The sequence below is a fragment of the Cardiocondyla obscurior genome, linkage group LG08, assembly GCF_019399895.1.
Source record: "Cardiocondyla obscurior isolate alpha-2009 linkage group LG08, Cobs3.1, whole genome shotgun sequence".
NCBI lineage: Eukaryota > Metazoa > Arthropoda > Insecta > Hymenoptera > Formicidae > Cardiocondyla > Cardiocondyla obscurior.
In genome coordinates, this window is record NC_091871.1 from 985,063 (window position 1) to 1,000,833 (window position 15,771).

The 15,771-nt window shown below is 40.3% G+C and overlaps 2 protein-coding genes across 2 annotated transcripts in view; one reads left to right on the forward strand and one right to left on the reverse strand.

The window, feature by feature from the left end:
- Window positions 1–11,619, reverse strand: part of LOC139105245 (neurotrimin) — a 170,247-nt gene extending 158,628 nt beyond the window's left edge. Inside the window, exons 1-3 of the mRNA XM_070661250.1 lie at window positions 11,392–11,619; window positions 10,581–10,811; window positions 10,433–10,482 (exon numbers count right to left, since the gene is read on the reverse strand). The gene's annotated coding sequence lies outside the window, so the exon portion shown is untranslated. The remainder of the gene's footprint in view (window positions 1–10,432; window positions 10,483–10,580; window positions 10,812–11,391) is intronic.
- A 1,543-nt stretch (window positions 11,620–13,162) lies between these two features.
- On the forward strand, window positions 13,163–15,061 carry LOC139105147 (uncharacterized). Its single transcript, XM_070661087.1, has 4 exons — window positions 13,163–13,272; window positions 13,502–13,689; window positions 13,769–13,904; window positions 13,979–15,061. The coding sequence occupies exons 2-4, from the start codon at window positions 13,527–13,529 to the stop codon at window positions 14,736–14,738; spliced, it is 1,059 nt and encodes a 352-aa protein (XP_070517188.1). The 5' UTR covers window positions 13,163–13,272; window positions 13,502–13,526; the 3' UTR covers window positions 14,739–15,061.
- The last annotated feature ends 710 nt before the right edge of the window (window positions 15,062–15,771 follow it).

A 15,771-nucleotide genomic window follows, 5' to 3' on the forward strand; every position in this document is an offset into this window, starting at 1 on the left:
TTTATGCCGTGACAATAACCTCAGAGCCGGCACAGCTAACAATTATATAATGTCCTGACTTACAGACTAATTTGCATTTTAATCCGACCACCCATTGTTACTCGCTATTGTCGGCGGAATGCGCACGTCGTCTGCTTAAGATGGCAAAATTCGAGAGGTTGAAACGAGGTCGTTGTCAATTTGTAAAACAATGAACGCAAGAAGATGATATACATGTTACAAGAACGCAAGATATATTAACTGTTCTTTTGAAGATCAACCGTAAATAGGGTAAAAATTTAATTAGCTAAAAAACACCCCCCGTGCCTTTTCCCACCCTCATGTTAAAAGAACAATCATCGACGTTATTTGAATCGATCGTACTTGAAGTTCCCTAGAGCACAAAGAGCCAAATGAATGGAAAGCGAAAATCGTTGCTCGCGCGACGAATACTAGAAAATATTCCAATTTGCGAATGGTATAGTTCATTTTTTTTTCTGCGGCCGTTCGCTCTCTCTTTTTCTCTGTCTCGCGAACGGTTCTTGACTCTATTAAAGACGCGTCCAAACCAGATCCATTTACCAATCTGCCTGTCGGTGCGAGCAACCTATCCGCTCGCTAATTGGTAATCATTCACACCGATATCTCAACTTTTTAATCCAGCATACGAATGCGACAGCCGATATTTCCTATCACAAAACCAACTCATCAATTAACGGGCGTTACGCGTCCCTTCTTCGAGAAAAAAAAGGATTTATTTTTAGATGGGTTTTTATTTTCAAAAAAAAAAAAAAATTTTTTTTTTTATTAAATACCGTGCATTTATAGGCAATTGCTTCGTAAAAAAAAAAATAACATATAAATTATCGACTATTGGTTTGGAGCCTGATTTGAGAACGATATATCCGCGAAATCATAGTGCAGTAGTGACATAGGAATTGATCAGGAGAAGGGGGGTGGCGGAAAATTGTCAATCAGTGCGACCCATCCGAACTTGATTACAGCTCCGCAATCGCGCTTATAGTCGGTTCCGAACCTCTAAATCGGCCCGACCGATTTTTTATGTTACAATCGCGAGTGCCGGTTATTCGCAGAGTATCAGTCGTAAAATATTGTCCGCCGTTCTGTCCTCTCCGAGCGTACCACGTTGCGATCTTTTATTATTTTATCTGCACGCTGTTCCTTTAATTGCGTTATCGTGTACCGTCTCCTATCGGAGACCGCGGAAAAAAATATGAAACGCAAAGCAAATTCAGACATTCAGGATATTTCGAATTCGATCTACATGACATCCCGTAACTGATCGGGTGGACGATCATTTCGCGTAAAAAAAAAAAAATGTTGAGAATGTCAAATAAAATTTTTCCCACGGAAATTCCTCTACATTTGAGAGCATTAATTTCTAAAATTGCAAAATTAATATTAACCCTTTTCTCCTATGTCAACATTAATGCCGTTCTTCACTCGGCGTGGCTTATTAAATCGAACGTTATATGAAATTGCATTCCCATTTTGAGACAATATCGTGCGGGAGGGTTTATGCATGTATGCGTATCCGCCGAGTATATTTACCACCACGCGTGTCAAAAGGGAAAGCCCTGGCTGTTATTTTTGTCATCCAATCCGCACCGCCAGCTAAATTCTCCCTTCATTTTGTTGTATTCACGTTTTCATCTGCCTCGTGCTTGTCCAGTCGCGGCGCAAAGCAGTTGAACCGCGTCGTGGTTCAATCACAATCAATATGTCGCGCTCTCATGCGAATACACACCGCGATTTCTAAGCGCGTTTGTATATACGCGTTTAAACGTGCATAAAGAATATTTCTTTGGAAAATATGTCACTTCGTGAGTCGAACCGCAAGCGGATGTCTCTCGCGCAAGATTTCACGTATTTTTCAATGGAGATAAGTTTACGGAGAGTCCGCGGAAAACTATAATTTTTAATTCGAAATTTAGATCCTTCTACCTGTATGAAATATAAATGACTGCGCGCGATAATTTAACGAACATTGAGCGTAATTAAATATAACGAAATGCAGGAATGATGTTAAAAAATTAAGCGACGGTGGTATAGCGATGTAATGCCAATTTTATGCTAGTTTCCTCTCGGTCGCTGCGCGCGAAGCGCGCTCGCGGTGATATTATACGGTTAAACTATATTATAAACGCGCGCAACATATGACCGGCCATACATCATGCTTCGATAAGAGATAAGAGCTATAACTTTTCGCGGCGTTACACACCGAAGTGCGCACGGCCAGGCGAGGGCTCGAATTGGTGAGATTAGTAGAAATCGATCGCAATAAATTTTATTTCTGGCGAGACGCGAATTGTGCGTCACGTCGAACGGTGGGAGACGGTCTGAAAAGGGGAAAAAAAAAAAAATCGACCCGCTGATTGACAGTTTAATGTGTCGTCACCGGGATGACATCGGGGAGGAGTTATTATTAATCGCGGCTGTAAAAAGTGAGTTGCGAGCAGAACGCATGATCGATGGATGCACCCCTCTAACCAAAGCGCATCCCACTTAAAATGAAGCCGTCCACGCTCGCGTTGTTCTATCTTCCTATGGCGAGTTGTATACTAATAATAGCCAGTCCACTCGATATAATAGTTGCACGTGGGAGCTCAGTCACCGAACGCGGTTCTATGTATTATATATATATATATATATATATATTACGCGCGTACGACATCTACTGTCTAGGCACATTTGAGATTACGCTAGGGTAAGACTTCGCGGGAGCGTGGTGGATACGTGAATGAAAGCCGATCGTGTGCACGCGAGTCTGTGTGTATGTGTGTATGCACGTTGGCGTCGTCTACACCCTCCATTCACCCTGATTGATGTGATATGTGGCCCGGATTTATGTATGCGAGATGCGTCCCTACGCTCGAAAGGAAAAGTTAGTTAACAGATTGCAGACAGACGCGAAACGAAAAGCGTTTAAAGTACCGGGTAAAATATGTACGTACAACCGTAGCTTATTATCGAGATTTATTAAATGAAAAGGAGTTTTCTTTAACGTAGAAAGGAGCAAGAATAAATACCGCGCGCGCTGTAATGTGTAGTATATACGTATATATTGTATAAAAACGTATACGCGCACAGGCAGCATAATAAAATCTGCATGTTACCGTTATTAAATCTCGCACCGAATTTTTCGTCTGTAACTACAAATTGATTAATTCTCCGATTGCGGACACGCGTTTCCTACATCCGTCCCGAAACTTTGGCCGGTAACGCTATAGAAAAATCAAGCTCAATTGGATGTCCGAACCAATCATAGCGAGACGAGTCCTGGATCCTCCCCAGATCCCAAAGTTAAATTAAGCAAGAGCTAACTCTCCGCTGGGAGCCTTATAAAAAGGGAGAATAAAAAGTAATAATAGCACAAAGGTCGCCTTTCATCGAAGAATTTAGTTTCTCTATGGACTACCTCTATGGCAATAATAGCATCTGACCAGACCGGTCGCAAGTCCCACGCGTGTGCGACGGATTTGTGATTACGGCCGCGATGTAAAAATTCACACGAGCGAAATGATTGAATGTACTCGACACGCGGGCATCCTCGTGGGCTCATTCACAAGCCGCCCTCGTTAGTAGCAAGGGTCGGTGCTTCAAATATAACATTTATAAGTGAATGTGACGTGCGGGAAGAATGTACGTTGGTCGAAGATCAAAGACCAGCCCCGGCAGGTCATTGAATAGAAATAGAAATCATCGAAAGAGTAAACCCGATGACGCGCAAAGCAACAGCTGCGTCGATTCAGCATCGCTTCGATTCAATATCGCTTCGATTCAGCTCGACATTATAATCTGCTAGAGAATTAATTAAGCTACACATTTCGTTAAAATTAAAAAAAAAAAAAAAAAAAAAAAAAAAGCGTCTAACGCTAGTGGTTCACGTTTGCACACACATACACACACGCCGCCATTATGCAAACACGTTTTAATAGTTAACTGGTATAATCCGCGTATCGGGAAGCAGATATTAATGGCCCGCGATATTCCTACCAGGATAATACCGCTGCATGCTGATGAGTAACGTTCATTACGAGAGCATTACCTCGGGATAACCTGTGTGCAAGGGTGCAGACTAATCCTAGATTGATAAGTAGAATCCTGTGCGCACCGCCGTGTATTCACGACCGGTGAATCTTGCGAACTCGACGTTTCTCTACCGGATATGTAAGATCATTTCTATAAATATAAGGTAACGTCTATCACATCAGGGGTAACGAGTTAATCCAGCGAGCAAGGCTAAATTTATGGATAGTAACTTATTCTTACATAAGCATACCCGCGGGAATATTTTATCTCTATAGATTTTTATGGAGCACACAGGCTAAAGAATAATGATATCCTATTAACGTTAAAAATATTTCCGACACGCGATTATGATATTTTTGCAGAGCCAGTGCCCCCGGCACGTGGTAATATTTATTTAAAAGAGAGAAAAAAAAAACAAAAAATTTTTTTTAAGATCGAGACATTACTTCGTAATTGCTATTCAATCAAATAATTACACGACCGAGAAGTCTTGCTGGAAAATTTATTTCGGAAATGCAGCGCTGATGATCCTCGGCCGTCGTAAATTATTACCGAGCGATTAACTGCGCGAAATCGATTTGGAATGTTATCAGGAGTGTTCACATCGTCGCGGCTCGGCTTATTAACTTATTATGCGGCACGACGGGGAGAAAAATGCGGTGACGTTAAACGGTGTTTATAGAGTGCGCCTAAAACAAGAGTGCGCGAATAAATTATGTGCGTGCGGCACGGAGCTGCCATAACTCTAGCGAGCGGTACTGATTATGAGGGATACGAAGTCGTCTGCTGGGACGCGTATTCTATACTACGTGAGAACGTAACGTGACGTAGGAAATCATCCCGGAGGTGCTCATGGCTTTGTCCTTTTCATTTTTTTTTTCTTTTTCTTTTTCTTTTCTTTTGATAAATATAAATTCTTATTTCAACGAAGAAATGAGATACCATTTCTCTATCGTATTACGCACGATGTCGCGACATGTACGGAATTCGCGATAATTTTTTAAGAAGGCAGCACTTGAGAGTTACTACGACGACCAATATCCCGAGAAGGGATAAGTACATCGATTGGCCTTTGTAGATCTTTAGGGAAATTTGCATGTACGGCGAACCCAAGCGCCCTTTAACTCACTCCCTTCGGTCTTACAGCGTAGCGATTTGAACTCTTCAAAGAGCATCAAAGCGGACTCCAGTGTTTCCCCGAAGTTACCGCAACACACACTCGCCCGCTCATCGCATTACGTAAAACTCGCGCGAAACTACCTCGGAGTTCTTCCTGCAATCGAACCTTTTCTCTCTACGGAGGGGTGGCTCGCCTCCACCCGAACGAGTTTTCAAATCTCTTTTATGCGTCGCGCAAAAATCCGTGATTACCGCGGCGAATCTATGCGGATCGCAAAGCCGTAATTACGCCATTCGGACGGAATGCCCGCCATCGCGCCGATAGTTATTTGCAATTCGTTCCATCTACTTAAGCGATCGTGTATATTCGAAGGAAGAGAGGTACGAAAAGAGAGAGAAAGGGAGAAAGAGAGAGAGAAAGAGAGACTCAACTCCGGGGTTCAGAAAAGTTCATCGATGCTAATTCGCCGATGAACGGTGTGCCGTCGGCGTGGCTTGCCTCGGCGACTTTGTAAAATCAATACCTCGCGGGTTTCCTGATATAGAAGTCTCGTTAAGCTCGATATTATCAGGGCTTTGAATACTAATTCTGTATGCCGCACGTTCTGCCCGCGAATGAACGAAACGCTTGTTTTCGCGCAATGTTATTCGCGAAACGTTACCGGTAGCACCAAACACGAGGCGATTGTGTGTCCCATTTTTTATTCATTTTTTTTTTTTTTTTTTTTTTTTTTGTCAAAGATTAATGGAGAAAGGAGACGAGAACCGTGCCGAATTTATGATTAATCGACCGTTGCTTCGTTATACCGCTTACGTGCACGGGAAACTGTGTTTGTCCTTATTTTTTTTCTTTCTTTTTTTTTTTTTTTCTATACTACGGTTAATTGAAATTAGCGACGATATTCAAAAAGGCGCGATATCGGAAAGATTTATAATTGCGTTACGTTTTTTAACGCCAGTTACGTGGCGTTTCAATTTTTCTTTACGTTGTTACGTTCTACGATCGGCGTAAGATGCATTGCAATATTATTTGAGTATCTCGTATCTACAATTATTATTCAAATCTTGGAAACGGATTAAATGATACTCGTTCTACATCGCTTCAATTAATTTAAATAAACAATTATGCAAAATATATGTTTCGTATTATTTTGTACTGCACGCTATTTTTTTTTTTTTCTTTTTTAATAGCAAAAATATATTTGAAACGCGGTTTTAAAATATATTTTTTACGCGCCATGTAGCACGTTGTGCTTGCACGTGATCGGTACGTTGAATTTACTCGTGCTCATCATTCACCTATCGTCACTCGTGCAGATAGCTGTGAAATGAAAGTTAGATAATTTATTATCATTTTTTTTTTTCTTTATTTCCAAAATTTGATATTGCGTAGGAAATATACGAGATACAAAAAAAACGAGGGAAATACAAATTACGAGATCTAATCGCGAGATCCAAATAAAGCGAAAGGAATAATCGTCCGTGCGCAATTACCGCAGCATCGAATAGTTTCGTTCTCCTCTTAATGGGCCAAACTTTGCACTGGGGGGACCCACGAAAAACGTATGAAGGTGCAAACGCGTCACGATGCGTCTCGAAGCCGCTCGGACATTGACAAATTCCCGGCGCGCGGTCCATTATTTGGATCGTTACATACTAACTGCGCCGAGGTCCAGCGTTAAAAGCATTAAGGGATGAAACGTACGACGAAGACGACCAAGGGACGCCGGAAAGCGCGGAGGGTTAAAGCGGGCTGATGAAGGTGAGAGCGATAGAGACGGAAACTAGGCGAATAGATACGAGAATGTATGTTGGTGGAACTTTGCTTTCCGACTCTTCGAAGCGCGCTCGCGTCCACCAGGTGGTTCATCAGCCGTAGTCTGCGGCAAATGTTGGGTTCACTTCCATCCTCCTCGTCCCATCGTTGGTATTTTCTCCCTGTGCGGTGGAAGAGGACCATCAGCGTCCCCGTCTCGTGCCGCAAAAGCTGACTACCCGCCCGCGACAAGGTCGACCTTTACCCGTTTGACCAGAGAGAGGCCAGATCCGCTTACGCCGGTACGAATTTGAAATTCTGTAAATCCACCAAAACTTCGACCTACGTCGTCCTGGCTTTCCACTTATCTGCCGAGAAAGCGAAGGAGGAACCGTGTGTGCGCGTATGCATGCGAGGGAGAAGAAGGGGTACAGAATCCGCGATAGAGGCAGCCAGACTATACTGTTTCCAGTACGATGAGCAGAAATGCCGAGCGTAATGCGAAAGGGAATCCATGTAGATGCCACTTGCCACGGTACAAGCACACAGAGAGACCCTCGTACACGTTCGCGTGCACGCTCATATACGCAAAACACACATTCACTGTCTGACGAAATGTTTGAGAGATATCAAAACCGCATGTCCGTGAGACCGAACCGGCCCTGAACCGGCAACCCAGATATGACGGCTGCATGGCACTTCTATAATTAATTGCCACGCGGACTCAGCGCTCTACAAGCTGATTTATGCGAAGAAGATATCTATCTTTCTTGTAGAGAGCAACAGATATAATCTAAGTTAAAAATCGCGTTATTATTACGCGACAGAATTCCCTCGATTATTGCTACGTAGATATAAACGAGATTCAGAAGAGTTCTGATTAATCCACCTTTCGCAAAGATAAAGACGACCGCGCAGCAAATCACCTCTAGATTAGAATTCAAAAATAAATGCAGCTAACGTTTCTGTATCATTATTTTCATTCAAGCTCCATTGAACAGGCCACAAAACGATATAATTTCCGAACCTATCGTCTCTACTCGGTCCGCGTGGTCGCTGCTGTTCGATAAATCTTTATTTATCGACCGCAAAATTCGTCGACCAAAATTACACCTTCGAGTATATTAGTCATTAAGTTTAAACCCGCTGTCGAACATCTTTCTCGCTACGTTACAATTTACGGCGTTAATAAGCATGCCATCGAAATACAAAATAGAGTTATCTAAAATCATCCATTGCGCGGAGTCTACATTAATACAAAGAATGTCCGAACAATTGATAGAATTTAAACGATCTTGGAATATCTACGTGAAATTCTTATCACGACACATCGTGACTTTCAGTCTGCTACCAGTTTCTGCGTAGGTAATTAATGACACTCCGACAATTCGTTCAATCAAAAGGGAGAGAAGGAAGCGAGTTAAATAAAGATGCAGGTGATATGTGTCGGCCTGCGATAACGTCAGTTTAAAATACCTTTCGCGGAACGACGGTACGGAGAAGGTAAGAGAAACAGAGAGGGCCTGAAACAGAGACTGACAAGTCGGATGGACGAGTTCCATCGGCGGTCTAATTGCCGACGAAAATGATGGAAAGGAGGAGGGATTGCGCACTATCTCGTTCTCCTCGCCTTTTACGAGGCGTACCCCTTCTATACCCCTCGTGTACACTTGATTCAACAAAGCAAATCAGACTTCGACACGCGAAGTCGGTATGAGGTATCACGCGAGGTCGCCTTATCCTCTCTCTCTCTCTCTCCCTCCCCCCTGAATCTTCTCCACCCCCTTAAGGGCCAATCTTTTCCGGCTGGCTTCTTAGCCTTGCCCATGGCTCGGCTACCAGCCGCCGTTGTAAAATTAGTGTCAAGCTAATTTCGCGGCTGAATTTACAACTTTTCTTTGATCGTGCGTTTCGCATGCTGCTACCCACCCCGCATACCTTCACGACCGGCTTCGCGATTGCCCTGTTCGCCGGCGCGCCGCACCCGCGCTTTCATGGAAAAGCAATTGCCACGATATTATGTCCCGCATTACAAAAGTTACGGAGCAATTTTTTTCACGTTCTTTTTTTTTTTTCTTGCTTTTTTTCGCTTATTTTTACCTGCCCGCAAGGGGAGAGGAGTTGAAAAGGGAAAAAGACAGGAAACATGCGATCGACGAGCGTTATAGCTCTCGTACCAATTTAGACAGACCGATCGCAAACTCTCTGTTATGAACGGGATTCACACGAATACGGGATTTACGAGCATTCAGCGAGTGGGAACGGCAAAGTATGTTATTCGTTTGTTGCGCCGGTCCCTATTACTCGCATTCTCTTTCCCTCCCGTCGCCTCCGCAAAATAATCGGCGAGAATGCACGTCCGCATACGGTTCGCGAGATTCGCTATATTGTACGAGTATTAAGCGCTTATCAATGAATAATCTACGCCGATCGAAGACTCCGGTTTTGCGATCAAAATGTATATTTACAAATTGATTCTATTCCGCGATGTGATAAATTTTTCGTAAAAAAAAAAATTTCCTTTACATAAGCAGAACCGCATGTGTGACAAAAGTACAAAAGAAACAAACAAAACCCTTTTAACAGATTGCAGTAAAACAGTAATTTCATTTGACTAAATATATTAATATTTTAATATAAGTAATTCCCAAATTAACAAATTTAAAAAATCTTAAATAATTATCGTATTAATAAATTCAATTAAATAGAAATTGAAATTATTGTATATCTTTTTAAATCAAGTTAATATTTTAATATTAATTTTAATGGATGTTAATGTGCTATTTTTAAACATTAAAATAATTTTTCTTTGTTGTTCCTCGTTCTAAAATACATTATGATTTAAATGTTTTTTTGTCGATCAATCTTTAAAATACTGTTGGGACGGCCTGCACAAAACTAGAACTAACAAGAATCCGGTCTCATTCGGGGACGTGGAACTACTGAAGAACTGACACTGCAACAACGGCGAAACTACGTAACTTTTAAACGCTGCTGGGCATGTGTTAAACTAGATTTCCGCGCCGCTTGGAATTAGCATTTTGACGACCCTTTTAAGAGCCTGAAACGCGATCGAACTGGGACCTATAAGCCTCGAGAAGCGAAAAAATAACCGTTGCGTTGAGCACCTCTCTTTTTTTCATAACGACGAAAGAACGGACGAACACGTTGAGAAAAAAAAAATGCGTACGATATTGCAGACATATGCATACTATTATGCATCCAACACGAAATGTCAACGTGCATTGAGCGTTACCATTTGCGTAACAATACCGCGTTATTGAAAAACGTTTCGAACCAAATTGCTTTGACATATTTGGGAAACGTTTAACAGCTTAACGTTCATAAATTATTTCACGATTTTACTCAAACGTTAAAGCCGAAATTAAACGGAAGAATACAAACAAATATAAGCAACTCGTTTCGGCGAGGGTGCTTAATGCTATTTGCATAATTTTTTTTAATTTTGCTTAACGCGCTCGCGTTTCCTGTTTTAAAGAGTAGATGTAGAGATTCGTTACTCACCAATCTGATGCGCAGCGGTGGAGTAATACAGCTTCGCAGCTACGACCACACTGTAACATACAAATATACAAATTAAATAAAAAAAAAGCTCAAAATAACGCTCAGTATTTAAAAAAATTAATTTTTCTACGTCTCAAAGAATGCTTACCTCCAGGTTGCTCCACCGAAGCATGATGCTTCTCCTAAGCCTCCGCCTCCTCTCAGAATGTTGTGTTGGATCTTTCTTCCACACACGTCACTCACGCGATACATCCAAATAAATTAAAATCGCACGACATTACTACACGGCACTCGTGGAGCAAATCCGAACCAACCAACTACGGTTCATTAATTAAATATCGGTGACGACGGCACGTTCATTTCTCTTCCCGATCCTTATCTGAAACAGAACCAGAAAAAGTTTTGCTTAGTCGCTTCAGCTAACTACTTACGATCAGTAAATGTAAATTTACTTCAACGCGTAACAGATTCGACTAATTGCATGCTCGATCAACAACCATCACAGTCAAGGTGATCTCGTAAACACTCCGCAAGGACGTGCACCGCGAGCCACGTACGCCGCGAGCCACGTACGCCGCAAGCTACGTATGCCGCTTGGCTCTCTACCCACCACCCCCCAACCCCGCCCCCCGCCCGCTACGCACCTCATTGCACAAAGCAATCCATTCTGATAATGTTCACTATAACTTTCGATGCATAACGAGATTTTAATAAGTAGATATATCACGGTAGTTTAAATCTCATTTCGGACGAGCTCTGATTTAACTGATAGACGATTAAATTTCGGTATTATGAATATTTCTACTAGCCGTGAAATTTTTGCACACGTTGTTAGCGCCAGTAAAGATTTATCTCCGATCAGCTTGCTCGAAACTCGGTTAAAGAGAACCGAAATTAATTATTCATGGATCACGGCAATCATTCTAGAAACGCGAATATACAATGGGGATAGATGTTACCTTGAAGGGATAAACACTTTTCGTCAGTGCTCTCCGCGTACGGAGCATCCATCGGGGAGGTCGAATTGCACCGGGGGATACATCTCCACACCTTCGAACACGCAAATCACTTCCGTGTAAGAACGGAACGTCTTTCAGCCACGTGCTGTAGCTCGGCCGGCGGAAGTGGGAATAAGGAAGTCCACCTACTGTCGGTTACCCCCACTCCGCCGTTCTCTGCTCGCTTTTCATTTTTACGCAGATTAACGCGCTGTAAATAAGAAATGGATATATACATATATATTAAATATTAGGTACATCAAAATAAAATGTATTAAGAATCTCTACTTTCCGAAAAAATAATGTATCTATTTCTCTTAATAGAAAAAAAGGAAATGTAACGATGCACAGAAATACCGTTGTAGTTGCCGAATATCCGAGATATTTTTCGCAAGCAAATTGTATCACAATAGCGACCGATATAATTTCGCGGAGGAAAAACTACGTAGCTTTCGCAATTCACATCGTGTTATCTCAGCCGGCAGGTATCTCATTAGCGCCAGGCTGCCGTCTGCTCTAAACGTTTTATGCGAATCAGATATTCGGCAAATCGTGCAACACACTTTTCTAGCCGGTCAATTTCGATCTTACATTTTTTCGCAACAATTACTTTTTTATTATAATTATTAACACATTCGCAGTTTACAGATAATATAATTCATTCAGCAGTCTCGAGTTATACATATATATGCACCCTGAGAGGCAGATATGAGCATTTGCCTCTCAGTGTACATAATTATATGCAAGAGAGATCGGCCGATTGCTCGAATGGAAATAAATAGCCCGCAGGTCGATATTATTAAAACGATATTATCATCTTAATTGAACGATCTGAGCGTAGCGATATGCGTGCAGAGATGAAAATCGGGCTACCTAGACGTCGCGGTTTCGGTGATGCTGATGAGGTTTGCCATCTTCAGGAAAGTTCCCACAATTGTTGCACAAGTAAATTCGATCCGCTGATACCTGAAAAATATGGATATTATCGTCGATTGCTAAAATAAATATCTCGAGTGTCGGTATATGCATTTGAACAATTCATTAAATTGTGATATAATTAACGCATTTTTTACTTTATTCATGTACAAAAGAACATACACATAAGTATAATTTTTTAATATAAATATTCATACTTTTAATATAGAATTTGTGTAGAACAGATTATCGAATTACCTTTTATTTTAAATAAATTCTCAGCCATAAAATTGGTTTTTTTTAATTCAGTCCAAATCCATTTCGTTTTCGTCTAACGAATGATTAATACAGCGTCTTCGATAGCGTCAGTGCTGTAAAATGAGAACGAATTAATACAGTTCATTGATAACTAGAACATCTCGCCGCATCGGGGCTTAATGCGACGAATAAATCGACGAGTTGAAAAAACAACTCGCCCATCTCAAATGCTATCGAATTCGTTTGTCGCGTCTTGTTGCGCAAAGCTTTGCAAAAAGTCGGTTGCAACCGATCTTCAACAATGATGAAAAACAAAATAATGCCTGAAAACTTGAAAATTTTTCCTTCCCTCCAATAACTTATCATCTACAAAGGGAATATTACCTTCTCGAGTGCAGATGCCGTAGTTTATTCGCGAGATGGGACGCTCGAGACGAAAAAAATCTGCGTAGCGGCGAAAACCAAGTTTATTACTTGCCATTTTGTGCAACGAAATGAGCCACCGGAAATGTAAGTTCGGAAAAGTAACGACGGAAGCGCGCAGCGCCAAAGCAGACCAGTCGCGACGAAAGTGCACGGTGCCGCTGCTGCGAACCAGTCTTAACCTCGTCGGCGACTATTGACTGATAAACCCTCCTTGTTGTCGAGCGATTTTCGCTGATTTGCGAGGTATGACTATTCCTGGCATATCGTGCCAAGTTCGACGTTCCACCTCGTCCATACTAAGCGACGTTACGACCGCGTGCACAATCGGGGCGCGTAACGACGCACTCGCATCGAAACGTTCCGATGTATTTTCACGCGCAATAACGTCAACAATTACAAAATCCGAATCCGCACAATACGAAAACAAGCGAGACGACGACAGGGACCTACATTAAAATGTCTTATTTTTCAGGTCGAACGGACGATTTTAGTGTGAGATGACGGTGCCACCAGATTCCTATCAGATTTCCTTGAACATCATAGAAGCAATTAAACAACACCCAGTGCTTTACTGCACCGAGGTAAAGGGACTGCCTGTAAAGTTGCAGGAGTTTAAACAGAAAGTCTGGAAGCGTATCGCAGATGAGCTCGGATTAGATGGTACGTCTAATATTTTTTTTTTTTTTTTTTTTTTTTTTTTTTCCCTTGTTTTAACGTTATTGAATGTTGTCTCATGCAGCTACTTGGATTAGACTGAAATGGAAGAATTTAAGGGATACATATTGTCGAATCTTAAAATGCAAAAATAAGACAGAAGAAGGGGTGAGAAGAAAAAAGTGGATCTTTGAAGACCATTTGAACTTCATAAAATATCCGTAAATATTAATAACTACTTGGTAATTTTGAAGCTTTATTTCAGCTTTGTTCTCTAAACTGAATATTTTGGTAGGTATGAGACGGATTATGAGCCACAATGCATAGAATTGACTAAGGAATACATAGAGGAAATAAACTCAGGTGAAGTGACTGCTGAGGGACTGTTGGAACAATTGGAAGATCGAAATAATGAAGATTATACCGAATACTTAGAAGTTCTTGAAGAGACAACAGCTGATCCAGTTATGTTCCTATCTGATGCAATAGAAACATTTGATAAAAATAAACGGTTTATCACTGAAGATGTTGCAACTGAAGAAGAATTTACAGAACAGTTGGATGATTATGTTGAAGTGCAATCAAAATATCGAAAAACACATTCAAAACGATTGAAAACTGATCCATCTCCCTCGAAATCATCTAACTTCAACGTATCAAAGAAATCTCCCGTTAAGAAAAACGCAAGTGTACTTAATACAAATAGAGTAACTAATCCTATTTTCCTAACAAATTTACCAATTACGAACATATCAACCACGCCTATAAAAGGACTGAACAGTGCAAAGAATACCGAACAAGCTTACTTAGCACCTGAGAGTAAGAGTATAGACTTATTTTTCGACAGTATGGCGCAAACAGTGAAAAAATTACCACCCAAAGCACAGGCGGATATCAAAATGCACATTTGCAAACTCATTACAGAGGCTGAAATTCAGTATTCCGGTCAAAACTTACCGCAGACTACACAACAGTTCATAGCACCACCTGGAACAATACCCAAGCTAGTATTAATACCTTGCAATATGATAGATGATCAAGATAATAAGAATTGATTTGATTATTATAAATACGTACTAAAAAATATAATAACATCATATTTCGTATAAAACAATTAAAATATTTTAAATTATCAAAAGTTTACTAATAGCATTATGTTAATGTATATATAAAGGCGTGGATACTCTGCGAACAAACAGAAAACGCAAACATTCACGAACAAAAATTATTACAAAAACAATATACGTAATCAATAATTATCGCGTTTCCTGCATGCGTTCAGTATTCGTTCGCTAAGTGTATACACCTTTACACTGAACACCAACACAAAAATATAAGACAATAAAATCATACGCTAATGCGTATAATAAATTTTTAATTTATTATTAAATAATTTATTTTTCTTAAAATTGATCTTGCTCGATCAATTAGAAAAAATTACTTTTTATATCTTTATAATAAAATGCAAATATATATATAAGTCTATTTTATAAACTTTGAATAAATAATTGTAAAATTACCAAAGACAAGATCCATAAAAAAAAAAACGTTATCTAAAGAGATAACTGATGAAAATTTACAGTAGTATATTGCAAAAGTTATCAACATATCTGATAAATAGAAATTCTACTGCAGCGAAAAAAATTATATTAGATAAGTGCAAAAAAAAAAAAAAGTTTAATTTTTACTCAGATTAAGGATCGTCGATTGCAAGCATGACATAGCAATTATGAAACGCGTGACATTTTACGTATTATATTTTTTAATTATCTCAAAAATAAAATTGTTCTATATTTAATATCTGCGATAAAGATTACGAAAGTAGATTTCTTATCAAATTGTAACTATGAACACGTCATTTCATAACAAGTTAGAAAGAAATGAAGGACCAATTGCTCTAATTATTCTCTACGAATATTATACTGTTATTGTTATTAGAAATCAAACATCTGTAATCAAATAATTAAAAGTCGATGCATCTCTGTTATCTGTATCTGCATTTTGACACAGCATATTTCTCAAAGATAAACGCGAGAATAAAGCTCTCTTATCAGCTGAAAGCACGTGCACAAACACGCATGCGTAAAT